Source organism: Plectropomus leopardus, chromosome 6 (assembly GCF_008729295.1).
Source record: "Plectropomus leopardus isolate mb chromosome 6, YSFRI_Pleo_2.0, whole genome shotgun sequence".
NCBI classification, from domain to species: Eukaryota; Metazoa; Chordata; class Actinopteri; order Perciformes; family Serranidae; genus Plectropomus; species Plectropomus leopardus.
In genome coordinates, this window is record NC_056468.1 from 2602555 (window position 1) to 2626314 (window position 23760).

At 38.6% G+C, this 23760-nt stretch overlaps 1 protein-coding gene across 1 annotated transcript; it reads right to left on the reverse strand.

Annotated features, from left to right (window-relative positions):
- Positions 1-491: 491 nt before the first annotated feature.
- Positions 492-23386, reverse strand: araf (A-Raf proto-oncogene, serine/threonine kinase). The gene is made up of 16 exons (XM_042487629.1): positions 23310-23386; positions 19786-19998; positions 19068-19171; positions 17592-17694; positions 17250-17404; positions 15869-15967; positions 15027-15171; positions 14068-14092; positions 13803-13933; positions 13429-13631; positions 11270-11446; positions 10851-10897; positions 10152-10270; positions 8748-8879; positions 7507-7641; positions 492-3560 (listed from the first exon to the last, which is right to left on the reverse strand). The coding sequence occupies exons 2-16, from the start codon at positions 19894-19896 to the stop codon at positions 3420-3422; spliced, it is 1827 nt and encodes a 608-aa protein (XP_042343563.1). The 5' UTR covers positions 19897-19998; positions 23310-23386; the 3' UTR covers positions 492-3419.
- Positions 23387-23760: the final 374 nt, after the last annotated feature.

Consider the following 23760-nt stretch of genomic DNA (forward strand, 5'->3'; position numbering starts at 1 on the left):
TGGACACGTATTGCATGATGAAGCAGTTTACACCTGAGTTTTGAAAGTTGTCTCAAACACAAACCTAAACAAACAATCCCCATTGAGTACATTTACTACATTATTCATGTGACAACAGTAACTAGTTACAGGTCTAACCCAGAGATCACACTGTGAACAACATGATCAACAAGTGACTGTTAGGCGCTTTCTTTCTCCTCCAGAGGAGAGAGCAGTGAAAGGTATGTACGTACGGGCGAGCTTGGCTAAGAAACACTGTCGCATGTGGGATTTTCTTTGTTCATTCCATCTGTCTGACCTCTTCCTGTCACAGTGTACCGTAGACAGGAAGCACGGTGGCAGGGTTGCCACCCCATAAAGGGTTTCTATTATAGATTTGCACAAAACCTGAGTGACATTTTTGGAAATGTCGATAAAACACAATTCTGAGATGACTGTGTTTCTGTTAAGTGATGTTATGCGACTTCTCTCACGATAACATTCCAGGAAGCATGGTGATGGATGTTCAAAACAGTAGCAGCTTTATTTCTATTGCAGCCACCACACTAGCCGTCATTATTAACCATCGAATGCGACATAGGGAAAGGCGAGGCCCTTTTACATTGAAGTGGACGCATATGAGGGATTTCTGGGAGGTGATAGTCCATGAATTCACAGAGGAAAGAGGGATTCAAAACTACTGCATGATCTGCTTAACTTTTGAAAAGCTATTCGATGCAATAACACCCCGTTTAGAAAAGCCAAAAAAGTATTTTCATTGCAGTTTTGCTAAAAAATGGCTTTTTGGAATTGCCTGAAGTGCCACCTCATGCCACTGTAAAGCGTTTTTGCAATAAATGGGAGGGTTTTTGGGGGGAATTTTTGAGGGTTTAGAAAAACCTTCTAGTGGTAAAACAGCTTTGCAAATGACCACTACATACTAATTACTCAAGCTCTACATATAAGCTTCCAAAAGACGTGAGCATGAGGTGAACATGCAATTTTTGGATAAATCTTAGCCACCTCATTGTGCCATTCTGTCTATCAACAGATTCCCATGACCCCTTGTTCTGATCTAATCCTGCCTCCTAAACAGCTCTGTCTATAAAAATGACTTTGACAGTGACAGCCAGTCATCTCTGACTGCTGTTTCAAAGACAAAGACAGACATAAAAGTCTCAAAACAAAGATGCTAAACACCAAATCATTAAAGCTACTTAACTTACAGCGAGCTACCTGCATGATGGGATGTCTGGCAAAACCAAATACAGTATTTTCTCATTTAACCTACAGAGCCTGATATTTTCTTTAACAAGTCCTTGCCCAATCATCTTCAGCATCTGAAGCTCGATTTTCTGACTTAAAAAAATGTTGACATATGGAGAGCAACACCATCCACTTTGCTAAAGACGCGTCGTCAAACCGATTTTTACGACTTGTAGTGTCAAGACTACAAAACTCAAAGACAAAGAATTCTTCTTCCTTACGTATTTGCAGAACATTCATTCCACTTCTCTCACCTCCTGCACTGCATCCAAACTGGAGTGACTCATTTGACCAAGTTACTCACAGTGTCACCATTAGCTACAGTACGAGAGTAAGCGTGAGTGTGTGCGTGTGTGTGTGGGGGGATCTGTGAAGTATCAAACAATCCTCACTGCTACAGACTTGTTGAAGTTGTGTGCCAAGAAGGTGCAGTCTGGTCTGAGGTGTAGAAAAAGTATGGACAGAAAACACATTACATGTAGCAGCAATACAACTAACCAGTAACAATAAGACTGCAACTTACTATGTCCGTTCCTCGTAAGGACAAAAATGATTTAAAACACGTAAAAGCCAGAGAAAGGGAATCGGAGGAATAAAAACACTATGTAGTGTCATGTTCATGGGGTTTCTTGATTTCAAAGGTGTGTAAATGTGTTTTTGACACAGTCTATGAGGGGGGCAGATTAATACAGTGAGATGATCTTACATCAAATTTAAATGACGCAGTCGTCGTAGTTGCTGTAGAATTGATCAACACTATGCTGAAAGCCCTTCACCTGAATTATCTTAATAAAGTATTTTTATCTGTATAATAACTGTTAATATTCTGCCCTGTGAGGATTAACAAAAGTAAAAAGGAGATATTTTCTGAAGAGACAAATAAATGCTTGGGAAAACTCTTAAATTTTGTATTTTGGCTCAGAAATGTTGAATAATTCAATTCAGTATCAGAAAGACCTTTCTGTGTAAACCAAAAAAAAAAATATATATGTTGGTCCTAACAACTGGATCATGTATTAAGTTTGAACTTTGTACAACTAACTGATCTTATTTCACCCGGCTTTCAGTGATGTAAAATAACATTTCGTTACTTTTAATAAAAAAAAGTAAAATCAGATCAACAGGGCTGATGTTGTATTGTTCCCAATCACTAAGGATTAAGACTCAGAAGAACTGTGAATTATAACGCAAATCTCAAGAAAGATTTGAAATACAGCCACTTCTGCCAGGCACTGCTGGGTTACTGTTCAACTTCCACACATCAAATGCTCTTTTGGAGTTTCAACTCTTATTAGTCCACTGCAGCATCACTGGGACCCTGGGCCCAAGGAGAACTTAGTGATATACATACAGCTATCCAATTAGTTATGTTTTTCTGTGTTGTTTGTCCCTTGGTGGAATGAGAGGTCAGACTGAGTTGCAAAACTCCTTTTTAAATATAATGTAACATAAATTATAGCAGGAAAATATTTTCAAAGACAAGAAATAATAAACATTTCTTTTGAGACAAAATGTCCTGTCTTTTACAAAATACCTCCAGTCTTCTTTCAAATCACTAGCTTTACACCCAGATCTCACATCGCATTAGACTGAAAGAAGCGCATGACAACTGAGCATTTGAAATATGTGAGCTGATCAGGTGACCTGAACCAGCAGCTCCAGCACTGGACTGTTGACCTGATTTTAATCTTTTGGCTTTGATCACAGTGCTCCTCAAAGGTCGGAGTAAGATAATTTATTGCTGAAAATGGGCAACACAATTTTGCAGTGTATGTGCAAAACTGCTTTCCCCTTTTCTAAAAACCAGCTGAAAATACCTCTGGAGAACATAATGTGGGTCAACTGGTTTGATGGCTTTTTTCAAGTGGACTCATCAGAGGCTTTTTTAACATCCTCCTAGATACAGTAAGCAATTATTTCACCGAATGAGCAGAACCTGTCAGGTGTATAAAAGAACAGAAGATCCACTATCAGACTTAACAATGTGTTACTGTTATTTCTGCAGTTACTGAGTTTCGCGCCTCCAGGGTTTGCAGCTCCAGGGCTGTGCAGGGGCAGGGAGTGGGCTGGGGGTCGTGGACAGTCAGCCTGTGGCCTCTCTGAGGAGCAGGAATGCCTCATACTCTGATGGTTTTGGACAGGTGACAACTTCTCTGCCCCGTGCTGCGGGGAGCTTAGAGGGGCATCAGCCTGGTGGTGTGGAACAGAAGAGGGTTCAGGTCCTCAGCATGGACGGCCCGATGGAGCGACGGCTCCGAGCGACTCCGCTCGATTTTTGGCAGCAGGTCTTGAACCTGCTCGATTGCTACCAGGATCTGATAAAAGAGTAACAAATATAAAGGCCAGATGTTGTTAGAAATACCAACTTGACAGACAACAACATTATTTTAAAAGGACTTTTGTTTGGACCACTCATCCTTGGATTTTATAACTTTTTAAAGCAAGGAGAAGCAGTTTGCACACTCGTTCATACAACAGAAATCTGTAGAAGTCACACACCACAAATGTATAGGATTAAAGTCACTGTATCAGATTTCAAGATTTCTGACTATGGTGGCCCAGTGGTGTAGTATCAAAAAACAAAAAAAAGGTTGTTCCACTGCTTCTTCAGTTTACAGAGTTTCCAACTTTTTTTGTGGCGGGCTGCCGTATCTAAAACAGCTATAAATAATTCCCCCCAGTTATTTATAGTGCACTCAGGGCAGAGACGGTGCAGCAGAATGTCAGGCGTGAAACTAAACCCTTCATTCTGCTGAGTCTAAGGTCATCTTCACACATGATAATCTGGGGTCGATTAGGGTGTGTGTGTGTGTGTGTGTGTGTGTGTGTGTGTGTGTGTGTGTGTGTGTGTGTGTGTGTGTGTGTGTGTGTGTGTGTGTGTGTGTGTGTGTGTGTGTGTGTGTGTGTGTGTGAGCAACATTGTTGTTCCAAGTCAAGTTGATTTGGTTCTCATTCACACTGCACTTTGTTAAACGAACCAACCGGAGTAAACATGAGGTTCTGCTGACTGACAGGAGACTGCTGATTGGACTGTTTTTGCATTTGTCATCATGCATCATCATATCTTCATGCAATAACAGGGCTGCTGTGGGTACACAATCATAATTGTTTTGTTCTTATGCTCACACATTATAGAAGAAAAATCACAAAAATCTGCATATATGTTCTACTACTACTATAAAACAGGCATTTTTCAGCAGCTGTCGGAGGCTTTACAGAAACACGCGTCTGCATCACCTGCTGAGAGATCGTTAATCAGGTCAATAAAAGATGGCTTCTAAGAGCATTCTGCAGTGACACTGATGACAGAGAGGCCAGTTCATTCCCAGACATTCCTGTCCTATTGTTTTAATAAGCTTAACTTTTGACAAACTTTGCTCAGCAGAGGCATCTGACTATTTTAGTACCTGATAATAACAATGTAAAAGTGCGCCCATGCTGACTCAGCTGTAGAAATCCTGCTAAAATCACATTTCTCCTATTATAAAATCCTGTGGTTGGTTCATTTTCATTCACACCACAAATGAATCACGAATTCCAAGTTCACTTGGAAGCAGGGCTGCATCTAACAATTATTTTGATAATTGATTTGGCGGTTGATTATTTTTTTGATTAATCGGATTTTAAAAAAATAAAAATTGAAATAATAATAACATAAGCATTTTTTTCACTTTGCTCAAAAACAGATTATCACTGACAACAGTGTATAAACAGATCCCTGAGCTGTCAAAATAATAATAAATAATAAATAACAAAATCAGATATCAAACAATTTGAAAACTAAATGTTGACAGCTTTTACAACATACCATTATGTTTTCTTACTTTAACAAAAAACGACGTATGTTCAGTTTGGCTTCAGCTTGCTGAGCAGCAGCGTGTTTCATGCTTGTGGTGTTCACACATGCAGCATTGTTGCAACGTTGCTGCTGTGTCACAGCTCGCAGATATTAGTTATATATTTCCACATTTATAAACACAAATTCGGCCCATTTATGAAGTCATTCAAGCTCTGGCACAGCCGACAACACAGCCCTGTAAATGTTTCAAAATAAAATGCATTTTATCAGCAACTGATGGGATTCTGTCCACAGAGACACTGTCAGAGGGCTTATGTTTTGAAAGGGAAGTGAGGAAGTTAAAAAAAGAAAAGCCGTCTTTGTATTTCCTCATCTCTGTGACTTTTAAACTGCAGTAAAAAGTGGTATAGAGTCAATATAATCATCAAAACACCATCTTCGCAGGGCCTCAGTTGTTGCCTGTGCAGAAGCATAAAAAGCTAATACAAAGCTAAATTGTCATTAGACATAGCCAGTGGGTTCTGAAAATGCACTTTAATTAGGGCTGGCTCAGGTTGCCTGGACAAGCCCCTAGTTAGGCTGACATAGGTTTATGGTGCATTTCCACTACATGGTACTGGCTCTACTCTACACTACTCGCCTTTAGTGTCGGGTACTTTTCTGGGTGTCATTTTCCATTAGAAGATAGTACCGCCTCGGTGTAGCTGGTCATCATAGCGGCGCCATGGGACACTGCTGTGACGTCAGTTTCAACGTGACACACACATACACACAGGGTTCGAATTACACAGTGGCTTTTGGTGGAGCCCAATTTTCTGGTGAACACCACTACTAAAACATATCACATTCATAAAATGTGCGGCAGCAAGCGGTCAATAACAGGGTTACTGCGAAAAAGATTCTATTAATACCCGCCAGTAACATTTCCTCTCTCTCTCTCTCTCTCTCTCTCTCTCTCTCTCTCTCCCTCTCTCTCTCTCTCTCTCTCTCTCTCTCTCTCTCTCTCTCTCTCTCTCTCTCTCTCTCTCTGTCCCTTCTGTCGTGTGATGAGGAGTTCAGGTAAATGTAAAAAGGTAAAAAGGTAAAGTTCAGCGTAGCACTGCTTCACACACAGCTGGCCGCAACAGGGATAAAAACGGAAGTTAAATAGTGGAGACAGATGTTTGGAAATGGAATGTCATGAGCGAATAAACACACAACATGGACATATTATTTCAATTTTTTTTCATTATTTTTAGGAATCTTTATGTGCAGAAAATATATAATCGGTAACACAAAAGTGAACAATTCTTTAGCGCTTCCCCTGAACGTCTCAAGGGAGTCTTTCAGGGGATCCAAGCTCCCCTTAGCTCCCCCATAATTTGAACCATGCATACACACAGACTCACACTTGCTGGATACACTCGTCGGTCAGCAAGGTGAGGAATGTTTGCACCTCCTAAAGCAACCGAGGCGTGATCTTTGTGCTTGCCATTTTGGGAAAGAAAAAAAAAAAAAGATACAAAACTGCGGCCGCTACGCTAGCTTGGTTGTTTGCGCTGTTCATGCGTGCCGCACACTGATGACGCACTGACGTTTCTCTCTAACCAATCAGTGGCCTTCAATGTGCTCGTGCTGTGGCTGCACTGATGCTGTACCTCCGGCTCGCCTTGATTGTGGTCTTGGTTGGGTTGATGCTGTAGTCCTGTCTGAGGCTGCGCGTGTGCCATGGGCCTTGGTTGAGCAGATGCCGTGATCCTGCTTCACACCACCTTCTACTGCCATTATAAGTCATGCCTCCACTATTAATATACGCATAGGACTCTTATCAACACCTATGATATTTACATGTAACATCACATGCTATCATAGAGTGCATTCATTAATTTTACATTTATCACTTTTGTTATATGATACGCTATTGTTATCATTATTGCTGTGCATCTCTCCCCCTCTCTCTGTCTTTCCTTTTTGTCATTATGTAATTTAATTGTTATTTACGACATCTATTGCATGCCTGTCCGTCCTGGAAGAGGGATCCCTCCTCATTCACTCTTCCTGAGGTTTCTACCATTTTTTTGCCCCGTTACAGGTTTTTTGGGGGGGAGTTTTTCCATAGACAATGTGAGGGTCTAAGGGCAGAGGGATGTCGTATGCTGTTAAGCCCTCTGAAGCAAACTGTGTTTTCTGTTAATAGGCTTTATAAATAAAATTAAATTAAATTGAACTGAATATGTTACACCTGCATACCTGCTGCACAAACATGATTGGTCGATACTACTTGGACTACAAACAGAATTCAATATGCTTCCAATGCCAGAATCTTCTCCCTTTGCCTACAGATTCTGTAAATATATGCAGATATGTGTTCATGGAGATTTATTTTTATGTTGGAGGATGACAATAGAAGGTTTTAGTGCCCAGCTGGGCTTGTGTTTGTTTTCTGATACCTTTTGGTACATGGGTTAATAAACACTACTCACCTGTGGGAACAGGGGCCTCTCTTCACGTTTGAACTTCAGACAGTCAACGATAAGTCTTTTCATTGACTTGGGTGAGGTACTATACAGCTTACTGAGGTCTGGAGACAAGTAACCACGTCCAACCATAAAGATTATCTGAGAAAGAAGACAAAGGGGAAATTGTTGCTGAAATCTGACAGCACTATTAATGTACAAGAACTTGCATCTAAAACTGCACCAAACTTTGCAACCAGGTTTTGAATCCTTCATTTGTTATAGTTGGTGAATGTGAGAAAGCCACTGTATGTGGTGCTGTATGTGAATCCATCAATTGGTCAGTTAGTGACAATAACTTGTGTATAAATGTGTAGTTTACAGGGGATTAGTCAGTGATGACTTTTGATCTAGTCCCACTAGCAGATCAAAATTTCACTTGAGTTCAAGACAAGATATCATGAAAGTAACCCATGAACCAACTGCCACAAGATTTGCTAAAGATGTTGATAATGGGTAGAAATTAAAGCAGAAATGATTAGAAAGAAAATTAATCTGCACTTATTTATATAATTAATTGTTTCGGGAATTTACACATGATGGGAAAGTGGAGTACTTTCGTTACTGGTTAGGGCTGTGGCAATTCATGGATGCAATTAATGTCATTGATTATGTAAATATGGCAATTTGCAAAAGGTGTGTCGGCGCGTCACAATATAGTGTGATGTGCCCAGTGTGAGCATCCATTCCAACATAGAGCAAGCTGCAGTCCGTAACTGCAGCTTAACTGACTTACTACAGGAGTACAGCTGCTCTGCACAGAGCTAAAGTGTCGCAGAGTGCAGTCCAGATGGCAGCAGACATTATCATCTTGTTTGTTTTTAAAAAACAGCAACTCCACAAATTATTGGATATTATTTTATGTCTTCCATTTACTTTAACAGCCATGCATGAGTAAGAAAACAGCTTTAACAAATATTAAGAACCCCTGTTACAGTGTGTGGCTGCAGTCACAGTGTGTGAACAGTTATTTCCCTTGCCAAATCTTTAGAATAGTCTATAAATTAGTTGTTAGATAAGTCAACTAATCGAAAAAATACCAGATTAATTGAGAAAAAATAATCAATAGGTGCAGCCCTATTACTGGTATAAATCTGACAAAAAACACTTCATCATGCTAAATTTTCAAAAAGATGAACACATTACTCAGATATTCTGCTTTACACCAAATCAGTGTTGTGTTAGCACAAAGAGGGATGTCGTGTCACCTGGTCTCTGTTGTTGATATTGGAGTAAGGCAAGGTCCCTGACATCAGCTCAAACAGCACTACTCCATAGCCGTATACATCAGACTGGAACGTATATGGGTTGCTGTCCTGCATTCGGATCACCTCAGGAGCCTAAGAAGGAAAAAAAAGAAGCACTCAATTTGCATATTGACCTGCCAAATGGTCATGATAAAATTATACTTTAATTTGGCTTTTTATCAGGCTGTTTTATTCTAAATATAGGAAATATATTCCTGCAAACAAACAGTATTCGTTACATGTTACCCTTGCATGCATGGGTATAAAATGTATCCTAAAAGCACTGAAAAGGAGTACAACACAAGATAGTGTTAAGGATGGCTGCAGACAGATGGGCTGCATCAGAGCAACAGTGGAACATTTTTTAAAATTAATTCATTATACTAGCTAAAAAAAAAAAAAGACAGCCATAATGAAGGTTGTAAGAACCCCCCGGTCCTACCTTTTATCAGGGCGTTCTATGGTAGAGACAGTGTCTCAAGTCCATTGTTCTGCTATCAATTGTGATTGCTATCTGATCTGCCCGCAACCTGTTTTGTAGTGTGTGTAACATTTTACTTTTTGAGTTTTTTTGTTACAAGTCGGATTGTTACAAGGTGATGACCTCATGATGTGACTGCGGTACTGTCACAGCCCTAGATCAAATGTTTGTCATTGACAAAATTTGGCTGAACACAAATAGGGATTTATCAAGACTGATAAGAACAACTGCCACAGCCAACTAAATATGGATGACTGTTAATTGTTTGAGCAATCTGGTTGTTTCTTCTTGCAAAAATTTCGATAGTTGCAATTTCTATAACAGGTTAAAAACAGTTCAAACTGAGTGTGGACCAGAAAGTCAAATAAAAACATACAACTTCCATAGAACTTTTTGGTAATGTAAGGTAACATTTTAGTTGAATTCACATGTTGTACTCTAAATGTTTGGTTGTCCAATGCAACAAAACCAGGGTACTATCAAAACTTCTCCAGGTAAACAATACCTGCATTCAGTTCTTTTTGTACCTGCATCTAATAAAAAATGCTATTGTATGGTTTTGCTTGCAGCCAATCACAGCAAGTGTTCCTAGGTATAATCCCATATGTGATCGGCCCACTTCTGCAGCAGCCACAACACATGCAGTCTGTAGTGTGGTAAAAATAAGCGTGGCATATTTGATGGAGTTGGCTGTTCAGCGTGCATAGATACCAATAAAAAATGTTCGAAACCATGGTTATACCACATGACTGCGATGTCTGGCGGCAGTTCACACAATTGACTGCTTCATGGTACCCAGTCCCGATCAAAAAGCTATTCTTTAATGCTATACTTTTTCAATAATCAGTCATTTCTGTAATCACATACAGTAAAGTGAGGCTCACCATCCACAGAATGGATCCACTGGGCTGTTCCACCTGTTGAGAGCCACTCCACCGAGACTTCACAGTGGCCAAGCCAAAGTCACCGATCTTAACGGTCCAGCCCTCATGGAGAAAAATATCTAGCAGCAGAGCTCAGGAAACATTACAAAAAATGTCTGGTGAACATGTTCATGGTATGGGTTACCAGAAAACCTTCAACAAGCAAGACATTATGAGAAGTGACAGCTGTAAGAAAGCAAACCACCATAGAAAACAACAGTGATTCTTACCAAATAGACCAAAATTGCCAAGCAGTAGCCGGCATTATTTCTTATCTTAACAAAAACTCAAACTTTACTTGTTTTTGAATGCTTGGGATAAGGTCACAGTAACCTGTATGATTGGGATCATTGTCCTGCTACAATGCAGTGGTATTTATTCTGTTTACCCTCTAACACCCTTAAATGTCAAAAACTTACCTACAAGTCATTTCACTTCATTTCAAAGCCAATGAACCAAAAAGAAAAAAACACTGAACATGTTACTGTTCTAATACCCTAAATGTGTGACAAGTCTGTCTATTAAAAGGTTGTGATGCATGCTTGTGGTTCAACATTTGCTATGTGCAGAACAGACTGTTGCCATTGTGGTTATTAGTTGATTCTGCAGAAGCTTCAAAGCTGCACTGTTAACAGGTAACACCGGACAAGAAAAGGATACTGTTTGATTTCAGATCTCGGTGAATTATGTTCTTTGCATGAAGATAACTGAAAGGGAGGAAAAAATAACCCAAATTATTGATTTCACCTCTCTAAGGAAAGAGAGAGAGCACCTAATTTCAACTTGTCTCCACTTATTACATCCTGCACATCATTAGAAAGCCACAGTGTTAAGCTATAGTTTTCTCACAGGCTCTCTAATGGTATTAAGTCTTTACTTAAGTCATCTCACTCTATCAAACCATACTTTTCAGACTATCGCTGCAACAAGTAAAACTATATTTACACAGATTTAATCACACCAAAGTTTATGATAAGTAAATGTGAAATATCTCATGGAATTAACTTACTCTTGATGTCTAATATTTAAAAACTGAGTGTCAGTAGTGGGGAAGTGGTAAGAGTGAAATGTAATCTTACTCCATGCCCTGTGCTGTTTGTCTGGCCACATCGATGCGACGCATAGTGTCAAACTTGGTTTCTGTGACATGCAGATGGCGGTACAAGCTGCTGCCTTCGCACCACTGTGTGATGATGGCAAAGTTGGGTTTAGTCATGTAGCCCATGAACAGCAGGATATTGACGTGGCGAGTCTTCCTGCAGAGAGCACGAATGGTAGAGTGTTAGATATTAATCCAGATCAGATTAGGACACAGACATGCAATAACAACAGGTGTTGGCCGAAGTCAAAGTGTTCGCCACAGAGTTTAGAATGTCACATTAAAGTGGTTAAAAGCAAATCTTTTTTTTTTTTAAATTAGGCTGCAACAAATACAACAGTGGAGCCTAAGGACGTCTGTCCCTTATTGAGTGAGTTATGAAGTTAAACCATTAGCTGTCGCTCTTTTGAAATAAATAGGTATTCCTTGTCTGTTAATCTGTCTATTTTTCATTTTCAATTAATGAATTAATTGTTTGGGCTAAAAAAATGTCAACAACAACTCAAGGAAATTCAGCTTACCATCATAAAGGAGTTAAGAAACCAGAAAATATTCACATTTAAGAAGCTGGAATATGTACTAGATTATTTATTATTACTCAAATTGCTAAGTTGATAACTAATCAAATAACTGTTGCAGCTCTGCCTGAAATTTTTGGTTCTCACAAAGAAAGGAGGTGGAAATAAGACACTGATTATTTTGCACCAAACAAGCTGCTCTATCTTGTGTAAACAATGAAGCCTTATTTTATCCTCTGGTAATTTTAGCAACACAGCATTTGTCAACATGTTGAGGATTCATTCTTGAACCGTCCAAGAGCCTTTGTTGGTCACTAATGACAGGTTTACGAAGATGGGTGCAAAGTTAACACGTGTTGCGGAGAAAAAAAACAGCATTGAGCATTATGGTCTGTTAGTCTGTATGCACACCGCACAGTTGTCCTTTATTTTTTGGGGGAGTTTTCCGTCAGCAGCATGTCTTGTGAATAGCATTAAGACATCTCTGGCAAACTGCAGCCACATACGTTGATTATTGAGTTAAGAGCTCTAGTATCTGCGTTGACTTCCATCCTGTATCAAAATAACAGGGCTTGCAACACCAGCATACAAACCACCAGAAAACCCCAATGATGAAAGAATATGATGTCATATGTGCTATGTTCCCTATGTGTACTGTCTCTTTACAGGCATGGTGGTGTATGGGTTGCACCACTTGGTCTTGCACATGTGTGATGTTATATGCTACTACAGTACATTTTAAAACAAACATTACTGGGACCAGTACAGAAAGCTCCAGAGGAACATTTAATATCATTATTATTGTATAGTTAAAACAGCATATAATGTATTATTTCAGAGACTGTCACTGACTATCTGTAGCCGCATTTACACAGAGATTGCTCTATAGGGCCACAATAAAGTCCCGTTTTTATACAACCCTTGCACATTTACACAGAACTAAACAATGGCAGCATCATTCTGCACAGCATCCTGTGATCAAAGGGTGCATGACGGGCAAGATGTTAAACTTGAGCCTCAATCGTAATATTTAATATTCACAGTGGCAGTACTTTCTAAACAACAACAAAGGCATAACAAGCTCAATAAACAGCTCTGAAATCTAATTGTTTCCCCGGTATGCGGACATTTCTGGCTGCCGTTTTTCTTCTTTGAATTAGCCACAAAGCTAACAGCTGCTTTTTAAATCTCCTGTGATTGGTTACACACATAAACGGGTCATCAAATCAACACACATGCTACTCATGGTCACGTCTTTCCTGCTTTACGTTTACGAGGACCTCGTTTTGGTTATGTTACTACCCCGTTTGGGCTCAAAGGCAAGACCACTCTGTCCCCCCGTTCCACGATTGGACATTCTATACAGAACAGTAGGGAGGCATAACAGCGTGAACTTGCTGCTGTGAACAGGCAGTATAAATGCGGCTAGTGGAACAATTTGGCACTGCACACCGTAAAGCCATATAAGTCTCAACCTAGTCTTGTTTAAACAGATTTTAACTGATCAAAGTTTTTGTATCATTGAAAGCCTATTGATGAATATGGTGAATATATTTAACCAGTGCCCTTTTTTAAGTAAGAAAGAAATCATGTTAGAAAAAACACAGCCAGAACTTCTCACCTTAAGACCTGCATTTCATTTTTGAAGGCTTGCAACTGTTCAGGCGTTGGCTCGGTGACTTTAAGGATCTTGATGGCCACATCTCCATGCCACTTGCCCTTGAAGACTGTTCCAAAGGAGCCAGCACCTATTCTCTTCTGGATGGTGACTTCTCGAGAGTGGACCTCCCAGTAGTAGCTTGAGTCTCTGTAGCCTCCTCGGTGCTGAAACATCAGAGATTTAATGTTTTAAACTGCTAACTTACACCCTAAGTAAATCTTTTTGCACAATGGAAATGTGAATAGACCTTCAAGGGTTTAGCAGTCACTATTAACTCTCTACACACCTTACTGAAGACAACCAATGACCTGTGAATGACGTCAAAGACTACATACCACTTTCTTTTTGTCGTCTGACGAGGAGGGCTTGCGCTCCTTGTGCTCTGAGGGAGACTTGGGTGGTCTCCTTCCTGGAGAACCGAGAGAAGAAGGTGGGCTGGTTGAGGGCTTTGGTGAGGGCTCAGGACCTGCAGGGAATGAAAAGGCCGGACAAGAGAATATTTCCAAAAAAGGAAAATATCAAGACTTGAAATTACAAATGCATACAATTTCTGAAACAAAGAAGGATGTAAAAAATAATATTAAAGTAATATGTACGTACCCATTGTGTTGAATTTTAGTGCTTCCTAAAAGAGAAGAGACCCAACATTAGAAATTCATGATTTTTTTAACCCTTTAACATCTGGATTGACATCAGTTTTCTTGCGACACATTCAGACACCTTTCACTAGCATTTAAACCTCTGAGACCTGAGAAAGTTGGTTTGATTTCTCTCAAAAACACAAGAAAAAATATAATGACCAACTTGGCAAGAAATGTGCTGCAAACTGCAAAGAATAAAAGTGAAAGGGGAAAAGGAAATAACATAAAAATTAGCTGGGGTTATTAAATATGATAAAAAGAAAATGTCCAGGAAACAATGTTTAGAATTTTCTTAATCATGCATTTAAAATTATGTCACAGGAAAAAGAAAATACTTCTTTTTCCTTCTTTTTTTTTTTTTTAAACTGTTTTTAATTTGATCTGTTTTTCTCAGGTAATTCACTTTTTACTCTTGCTAATTTTTGGGCATTTTTTGTTAACCTGCTTGTTGCAGTATTACCATGACTTTGAAAGAAATCAAGCTGATTTGCTCCATTTTCAAAGGGTTAATACACAGGTAAGCAGAAGTTGCTGGGGTTAGTGGTTTTTCATGCCTACTTTATAAGGACCAAGATTTTCAAACACAAGGGTTATATGTGAAAACAACCTTAATATGTGTTTTCACTGCCACAACACAAGGTTTCACTTCAAAGTTGAATTGAAAATTGTATAAAAGAGTTAATCAGAAGAGACAAGCTGGTCAAGGATGAACTTTCCTGATTAACTGCAGCCAGTACTTTTTAAAAATTGTATTTGCTGCACAAGGCGCAATTGTAGTTTTACAGGCAATCATCAACACAGTTTACCTGTTATGTTACATTGCATTTTGTATATATTGAACACAACTACAGCGGGAACTATTTCATCCTTGTAACAATAGCAGACAATCAACATATGGACCAAACAACCAACACTGACCTCTATAATGCTGGCACCAGCAGGGCCCACTGTGCTGACCATATGAACATTGGGAGTGGAGGTGGAGCGATGCCTCTGGAGAGACTGGCCATCTCCGCCCGGCATGGGAAAGCGAAAAGCCGAGGTCGGGGACAGGAGGTCCATCCTGAGAGATCAAGCAGAGTGTCACCAAGTGTATTCCATTACAGATTTGCGCAAAACTTAAGTGATAATTCGAAATGTCCACTGAGTGATGTTATGTGACTTCTCCTCTGGCGATAACATTCCAAGAAGCACGGCGATGGATGTTCAAAACATTAGCAGCTTTATTTCTATTGCAGCCACCGCACTAGCCGTCATTATTACCAATCCAAGGCTACGCTAGCGTGTTATGGAACCATAATGGAAAGGCGAGCTCCTTATACATGGGAGCAGCCATGTATGAGGGATTTCTGGGGGGTGAGGTGATAGTCCACTATTTCACAGAGGAATTGTGGATTGAAAACTTCCAGATGATCTGCTCAACTTTTGGAGAGTTATGTGATGCAATAACACCTCTTGTAGCTCCTGATGCATCATGAGGGAGCCAGTTCCTACTGACAAGCACAAAGAAAGTTTTGCAAAATATGGCTTTTTTAAATCATCTGAAATACCACCTCATGCGAGTGTAAAAACGTTTTTGTGATACATGGGAGTTTTTTCAAAAACAGGTGTTTTTCCATCGGGCATATTTTATATTCACAATTTCAATTTGCACAATTTGAGGGTTAATGGAAACAGCCTAAAGTTTATATCTGAATATCAGTTTATAAGCAAAGACTTAGCTGTCTTTTGAATATAAAATGTTTAGTACAGGAGCTTACCCAGCAGGCTCTGGGGTTAAGGCTAGGTTACTCTGCGATGGGGAATTATCTGGCACTAGTATCCGTGGGTACTCATCTGTGCAGGGATTAGGATCACACCTGGACAAAACAAAGGAGAAAAGGCACAGGACAAAGAGACATGTTGAACCAAGGTGCCAGACACACAGTGAATGACTTAAGTTGGCGAGTCTCTGGTTATCTGAAACTAATGCTTTTTCAACCTGGACTAAGGATGAAAAACCTGCAAATAATCAAAATAGAAACCATTATCTGACAAGCACAGCAACCCAACAATTCAGGGGTTGGTGATGATTTCTTTCACAAAATAGGTGACAAAAACTTTTATAAACAGCATTTTTTTTGATGACTGAGGAGATTTTGATGAGATAAAATTGGCGTAAAAAAACAAAAACACTGATAACATCTCATCATATCACAGATGAAAAACAAGGACACAAACATTAACAGTGATATAAAAGACAGGCTGATGCGATAACAAGAATCAACTTGCAAGACATTTTTGTTCATCTTTGGATCCCTGTCACTGTTTAACAGCTGCATGTTTCTCTTAAATGACATGCACCCAGACTATGTTTATTGTGGCACCTGTGGCACCACGATGCTAAGTAATGTTCTGTTTCTTAACACAGTGCATAGTTGTCTTGCCTTTATTCTTTATGTCTGTTCCTTAATACTCCTGTTTTTGAGTTTGAATGTTGACTCTTGACCTCAGAAACACTTCTGTAAATTAAATAAACAAAACAGACAAAAAAACGCGATGTTCTAATCTGATCTCAAAGATCAGTATCAGAGCCGATTAAGGCATTTTTTAACTGATTGGGATCGGCCATAGTGAGCTCATAGAGCCTGATTAGCTTTCAGCTGTATTCTAGTGGTATTTTTACTGGTGAATGCTTCATGCACAGCATCTTCTCTTCAATTCTCTTCAAAACTTTACTCCACTCCGTCCGCCATGAAACACTGCATGCCATAACTAACAGCAAAACACAGTGTGTATTTATGGTTTTTACCGAACTTGTGAGCACTCGTTTCAGCTCAGTGTAAGTCTCTTTTGCTCTTTCCTGTTGTATCTGGCACATTGTGTTTCATCAGAAAGTGATCTGTCATGTTTAACGCGCCACTGCAAGTGTGACAAAAGCCCCACAAGTAAAGAGAGAATAAGAGAGGACTAATTTATTAACGTTATCTGTGCAGAAGATGTACAAACAACTGTATTGGATTGAGCAGATACTCAATAATGAGTGACTTGGATAAGAGGCAAAAAACAAACAGTACAACTGTGCAAGATGGGGAGAACAGTAAATGTGATTTTAAAAGAACTGAACAGAATCACTGCATTACACTAAGCACTTCTACTCACCGTTTGCTCACGGTATCCATGTCCACGCACACAGTGGGGACCTTGCTACTGCAGTGCTGGTGAAATTTGTAGCCGCATGTCTGACATCTGAAGCCGTTAAAAAGAAACTTGTGGCAGAAATCACAGTAAGCCAGCTTGAAGAAGGTTTTCCGTACCTGTACAGAAAAACAGACTATACTATTCACTTTGACACGGGCAATGTTTAAAAACATTTAGGCAAAAAATAATTCTGAACTAAAAATTTGAGTGTAGTGCCAAATAACTCAGTTCTTGACAGGTTAGCATTATGTGAGGTCTTTTAGAGAAGCCATAAACATGTAGTTGTGTTTGCCAGCTACTTACAAAGTTGTGCATGGTGAGGGGAATATCATCCAGGACCTCGACTAAAAGCTCCTCTCCAACCAGTGGAGTGATGTCTGTGTCCCAATCTGTCAGTCTCTTACGACTGGAGAGGCAAAGACAGAAAACAGTGAAAAACTTAAAGAAAAATAAAGTTTGTATCAGTTTCAGGCCCAGAGATTTCCCACACCACATAGTTTTAGTGTTTCTCACAATGAAATGTTTTAACTTTGCATAATAAAAAAAATGGATTATTAACATGTTCTACTATTATTTTTTATTCTTTTTTTAAATTCTTATTATTTTTTTCATTAGTTTAACATGTGATGTGCAGTGATTTTTGACAGACATGAGCTTTCAAATGTTCAGAAACGATGTAAACTGCAGCTTCTTTCTTTTTGTGCTTACCAACACGTTGTAGACCACTTTATCTTTCCAGATAAAGATAAAATTTAAAACTTAAATTGAGAGCACTTGAAATGACACAAATAATTCCCCCACTGCACAGAAAACAGTGTGTAAACAACTATGTTAAAGGAATGTCCAATTAGTGTTGATGGTAAATGTGATCAATTAAAGCGATTATAAGCGTTCTATATTCACAGAGAAAGAGGAGCTCACAGCTGCAAAATCTGTTCTTCCTACATTCAGGGTTATGACTTTATGTGACAGTGACACAGGACTGCCTTTGAGTAGCCAGGGGATGAGCTCTAGATGCTCCTTAAAAAACAGAAATTCCTCATTCATTTAACGTGTATTGCAAACTAGCTACGTTACCACCAGCAAGAAAAACATCATTGAATATAAGGGCCGAACAGAACACTACCAGCAAACCTAGGGGAAACACTGCTCGTCATATAACTTTTTTTTTTTTTTTTTTTTTAAAGATCACCTTTGTTGTTTCAGGTTGTTTTTATCATCCTGATGCTGGTTCAGATCTTTAGTTATGTGATAAGTTTGGTTTTAGTGATTTCATACAATAAAAAGAGATCTGACGACATGATTGACAGCTGTGAGAACCAATCAGTGTGCTCGGGTTCAATAGCTTTGCTTGTGATTGGTCAGACGGTAGGAACTTGATACTGTTGAGATCGTTACTACCAGACTCTGGCTCCAAAACCAGAGCAAGAGGATGACATCTGGGATACTTTGGCTTTATTTTTGTACAGTAAGGGTAATTTGAGAAGCGTCGTCCATCTTTATAAGCAGTCCATATACAAAAGTCATACATATTAGGCATGTGCTGTATTTTTTAACGCATATAAATAATTGAAACACAGTAAGTGTGTGCAAAACTTCATATTTTAGTCTTAATGTTTCACAAATATGTCAATAAACCACATTATACAATATGAAGATCTGAGACTGATGCCCATTGTTTGCTGTTGCCTCTTCATCTTTTCTGTAGGCCATGAGAAATGCAACCCATTATGTCTATATGTGCAGGAGGACATTCAGCAGCTAATGATGAAATCTTACCCTTCTAGAAGGCGAAATACAGCACAGCAGTCTTGGCTCAGGCCTCTCACTTTGAGTGCTTTATCTAGACTCTCGTAGACAGTCTGTCCTTGGCGAACATTCACCTGAGAACAGGAAACAGTATTTGAACAAATGTGACTTTGAAAGGACATTCATTGGCAAGGTACACACGGGAAACAAGGAGGCATGCTAGAAGTACTGATAAGAAAAAAATCACAGCTGCACATTGACTCAATGTGACACTTCACATTATTTATGTTGTTACAGAAATTCAAGCAGACGAGAACTTAAGAATACAGATAACCTATTGTTACCCAAATTGTTCCACACAATTTTAACTATAACATCAACATCATGTGTATGACTGCCGTTACAATTAAGCACTTGGTATGACAATTTAACAACAATCTTTCAGAATATGAAAACAAGATGTCTCATAGGAATAACAAGTCAAATAAACAACAGTGGCAAGCTCCATCTACAAAATCTGACGCCAAACACTAGCTTACTCATCAACAAGCTGTGAAAGATATTAAAATTTGTGTCAGTGATAACACAACCAACACTGTTGGCAAAATTATTTCACAGAGGTGGTAAGATTCAGCCCCTACTCGTTAATCTTGTAAGAGCATACTTGTATTTACATTTGCAATATGTAAAAATACGTTTTTCTGCAGCATCACTGATAAAGTCAGCTGTATTGAGCCAATCTTCTTACCACTGTCCTCTGTTTGTTGGGGAGGTAGACTCGGATGGTGCCCCCACCTCGGGGTACATCCTCCGGACTAGTCTCCCCCGAGGAGGAGTAGGAGGAGGAGGTGGAGGACATGATTAGAGGCAGGAGGAGCTGGTACACACAGCACTTAGACACCACAACCTCAGGAGAGCTTCATGCACAGTGGGATCCAGGAGTTAGCCCTTTACTTGGAGCCTACAAAAAAGAAACAGACAAATTTCAGTTTGGACACAATATACCACCTATGTAAATAACATGGATCTAATCATTGTGGCATTTGTGGTGGAAATGTGATTATATCACTCTCTATACTTTTATTACAGTGCTACACTAAGTGGATTTGAGAGCCATTTCTAAAGACATATTTTATTTTATTTACTTTATTATTTAGTAGAAAAAACACATGCTGCCCTAAATGGATTTGAAAGCTTTTTCTAAAGACGTTTTACTTTATGTTATTTTAAAAAAATGCTGCACTAGGTGGAATTGTGGTAAGAGCCATGTAAAAATATTTTATGCCCTTTATTATTTTGTAAAAATAAAATAAAAAAGCCCCTAAAGAACTGTTTTGGTACAGACATTTTTTTCCTTGTGTTTCATTGCAGAGCTATTAAACTGTCAAGCATATACACAAGACTGATTTGAATAACTTGAAAGTACTTGAAATGTGCATTGTGCAGCTGTAAACACAAGTATCGGATCAGGATTTGGTATCTGCAGATACTCAATATGAAATGACTTGGATCAGGAACAACAAAAATTTATTAAGGACATCCCTAGTTTGGAAAAAATACACCACATCTGTAAATAAAATGGATCTGATTATTAGGGAAAAGGACATTTTCTTTTCTAGATGGATACAGTGGGTTGAGGGTGTAGTTGCCTCTCCTGAGAAATCAACTGTAAGAAACCAATATCATACACAAAGCCTGTTTCAAAGACCGTTTACATAGTCTATGTAACAAAAACACTATGTGAGAAAATAAAAGAAAACAAACAAAAGATATTCTAAACAGCACTGCAAACAAGCAAAGCTGTACAATGTTAGGTTATCCATAAAAAGGGGCATAAGTCAGACACCAAGGCTGAATATCAGAGTCAACCAAAACACTACCACCACCTTACAAGCCATGAGGATCATAAACAATGCCGGATATTGGGAACATACTAACACTTTGTTTTAAAAGTCACTTCAATCTGAAACAATTATATGCACACACAAGTCCTATAAGTATATGTGTAACAATTTTTGGTGTTCTTTTGTGGAATGGACCAGAGGAAGAAAAATCAAACAAAGTAAGAATATCAGGCAGTTTAAAAAAATATGTTCAAAAAAGATTATTTTTTCAAGGTACAGAGATGAGGTTCGGGAATGTAAAGAATTCATGCCTTGGAATTTGTCATTCTTATTTGTTATTTCCTCCTGATGACATATTTATTTATTTATTTATTTATTTTACCATATTTGGCATATGGAAAAAGACATGCTATTTCCACTAGGTGCATTGCCACAATCAGTGTTGCTATAAATCACTGACATATCCCAGAATGTGATAAACAAAAATGATTCTACTTTGCATGCAGTATAATGAAAATAATTATTTTTTGCTGTTGTTGCCTTTCTCCCCTGGCATCTAAAGTGTTAAAAATATGAAAAGTAATTAATAATTAATAATAATAATAATTATTAATAATAATTATTAATAATTAATATTTGAATTTTTTTATTAGGACTGATGCTGATTAAAAATGTACTCAATGAAACAATGAAACTAAAAAATCATATATATGTATACTTTTTCCTACTTCTTACTATTTCATAGCCTCATTTTGAAGAGCGCATTTTTTGTGCAGAGCAGTATGAGTGTGAGTGTTTGACACTCATACTTATACTGACAATAATAATGCTTAAAAATCAATCAATGTTGCTGCTAATAACTGGCATTTCCCAGGCTGTGATTATCAAAATAATAATAATCTACTTATGTAGATAATCATGTAGTATATTAAAAATAATTATTATTTTCTTTTTCTTTTTTTCACCTAAAAACATGGTGGCATTACAAAAAAAAACCCTGGTATTTAAAGAGTAAAAATTTGGAAAATTCATGAATATTTGATATTTATGATTAGGACTCATCTTAGTTGAAAAAAGAAATCAATTAAAGTAGAAAAATAATAACAGTTTATAGCATTTTTAAAGCTTGATTTTGACAAGCCCATTTTGTGTGCATAGCCATGCAAGTACGTGTAATATTAAAACGAGCCCTGTTCAAAATAAAGTATATTCTCTTCTATTCTATATTAAAAAAAAAAGTTATGATTAAAAAAAAAGTAGATCACACCTTCTACTGGCAGATTTTAGTTTATCATGAGTATTGAATTACACAGCAATTAAATTAAAAAAGTATATAGAGTATATGGAGGGTGTGGAAAGTTGATGCATCTTTACCTTCTCAGCCCAGCTTTTATTTGTATGGCAAGAGGATGATGTCAAACTCTACTAAAAATGCTGACAGCTGAGCAAGAACAACAATCACTGGTCTACCGGTATAGCACGCACAACGGACACCTAATCATGCCTCGTTTGTTTGGTATTCAGATGCGTTACACCAATTAAACCCTCACAAGTTCTAGAATGTTCTCTTAGTCATTATCACATGCGTAAAATCTTGGTCGTTGACGAGGATAACAGTTGATTCCCTTAGTTTATGAAGTCTGACGATACAAGAGAGAGTGGCACGTAGCCGGTTTTAATGTTAACGCTACTCAATGTAACTTAGTTACACAAACGACAACGATGTGTACAACTAAGAAAACCATACAGAACAAATACTGACCTACCCTGTGTGATGTAACGTCGACCAACAATGCGTCAGGCCAACATTTTAATTAATGTTAAAATGAAGTGCCGACAATCAAAGATGCAAACTTGCTAACTACTGGCATGCTAATGCTAACTGACGTTAGCCAGTTAGCTTAGCATGGGATTTGCCTGAGATGTAGTGACATTTCGAGTTTTAGGAGGCCATGTTACTCTCGCGCCGCCAGTGAAACGACTTCAACTCACTAAACAACTACTTTAATGTGTGGACTAGTATGAAGTGGGTAAAAAGTGACACAATGCCACTATATTGCTAAGCAAAGTTATCAAAGCGCTTGAAAATTCATCTCAGGTCGAGTTGAAACGGTGCGAGCTAGCTGGCTAACTGCTGACTGGAGTAGGAGAGATTATCTGGCTAACTCAGAGGCTACTTTAGCTGAACGTTACTTTCCTGTGTACGGCTTCTATGCTACTCCTAGTCGGCTAACGTTAGCCAATTTGGGGGGTTTTACTACCGCGTCATCTTATTGGCTACTTCTCGTGTCTCCCCAAAATACACAACAGTGACTTATTCATTGACATGCTTAAGACAGCAGCTGCCGCGTTACATTAGTCGGGATAACAGCAAAACCTCCTTGCGTCAAAGTGTTGAATACAGTTTGGTTACAAGTTAAACGCTTACCTGAAGCAGCCATCTTGAATTCTCTCAATCTGAAGTCGGATCTGTCAAGAACTTCGGGGAAAGCGGAAAACCTCCGCGGTGCTCCGTCTTCATTGGTCGGTTCTCAGAGCTGGCGAAGCCGCAGCAGTCACAGTAACGTCCACTGGGTGGCGCCAATTCACCGTAACAAAACACCAATTATTCGGCTGCTGATATAACGCCCAAGATACAGAGAAGTTATGATTACAGTGGGGAATGTAGTGAACATTAGTGAGAAATAGACAATATAATATAATTAGAATATCCTGTTTTACAAAAGTGCACAAGCACATTAGCAGTAAAAGTGAAGAGAAACTGAAAAATAAAAAAACTAACTAACTAAATAAATAATAAGAGGTATATATTTTTAAAATAAGAATAGAATAAAAGCACAGTATATAAAACTAATGCTATACAGCAGGGACGCTATATG

What these genes read in the sequence shown, in the direction of transcription:
- araf (XM_042487629.1), bottom strand. Translation starts at nt 19,896, where the DNA reads ATGTCCTCCACCTCCTCCTCCTACTCCTCCTCGGGGGAGACTAGTCCG. An exon ending in CTGGTGCCAGCATTATAGAG is followed by an intron (nt 14,093 to 15,026) that starts GTCAGTGTTGGT and finishes CTTCTCTTTTAG; the next exon opens with GAAGCACTAAAATTCAACAC. An exon ending in AGAGGCCCCTGTTCCCACAG is followed by an intron (nt 3,561 to 7,506) that starts GTGAGTAGTGTT and finishes CTCTTTTATCAG; the next exon opens with ATCCTGGTAGCAATCGAGCA.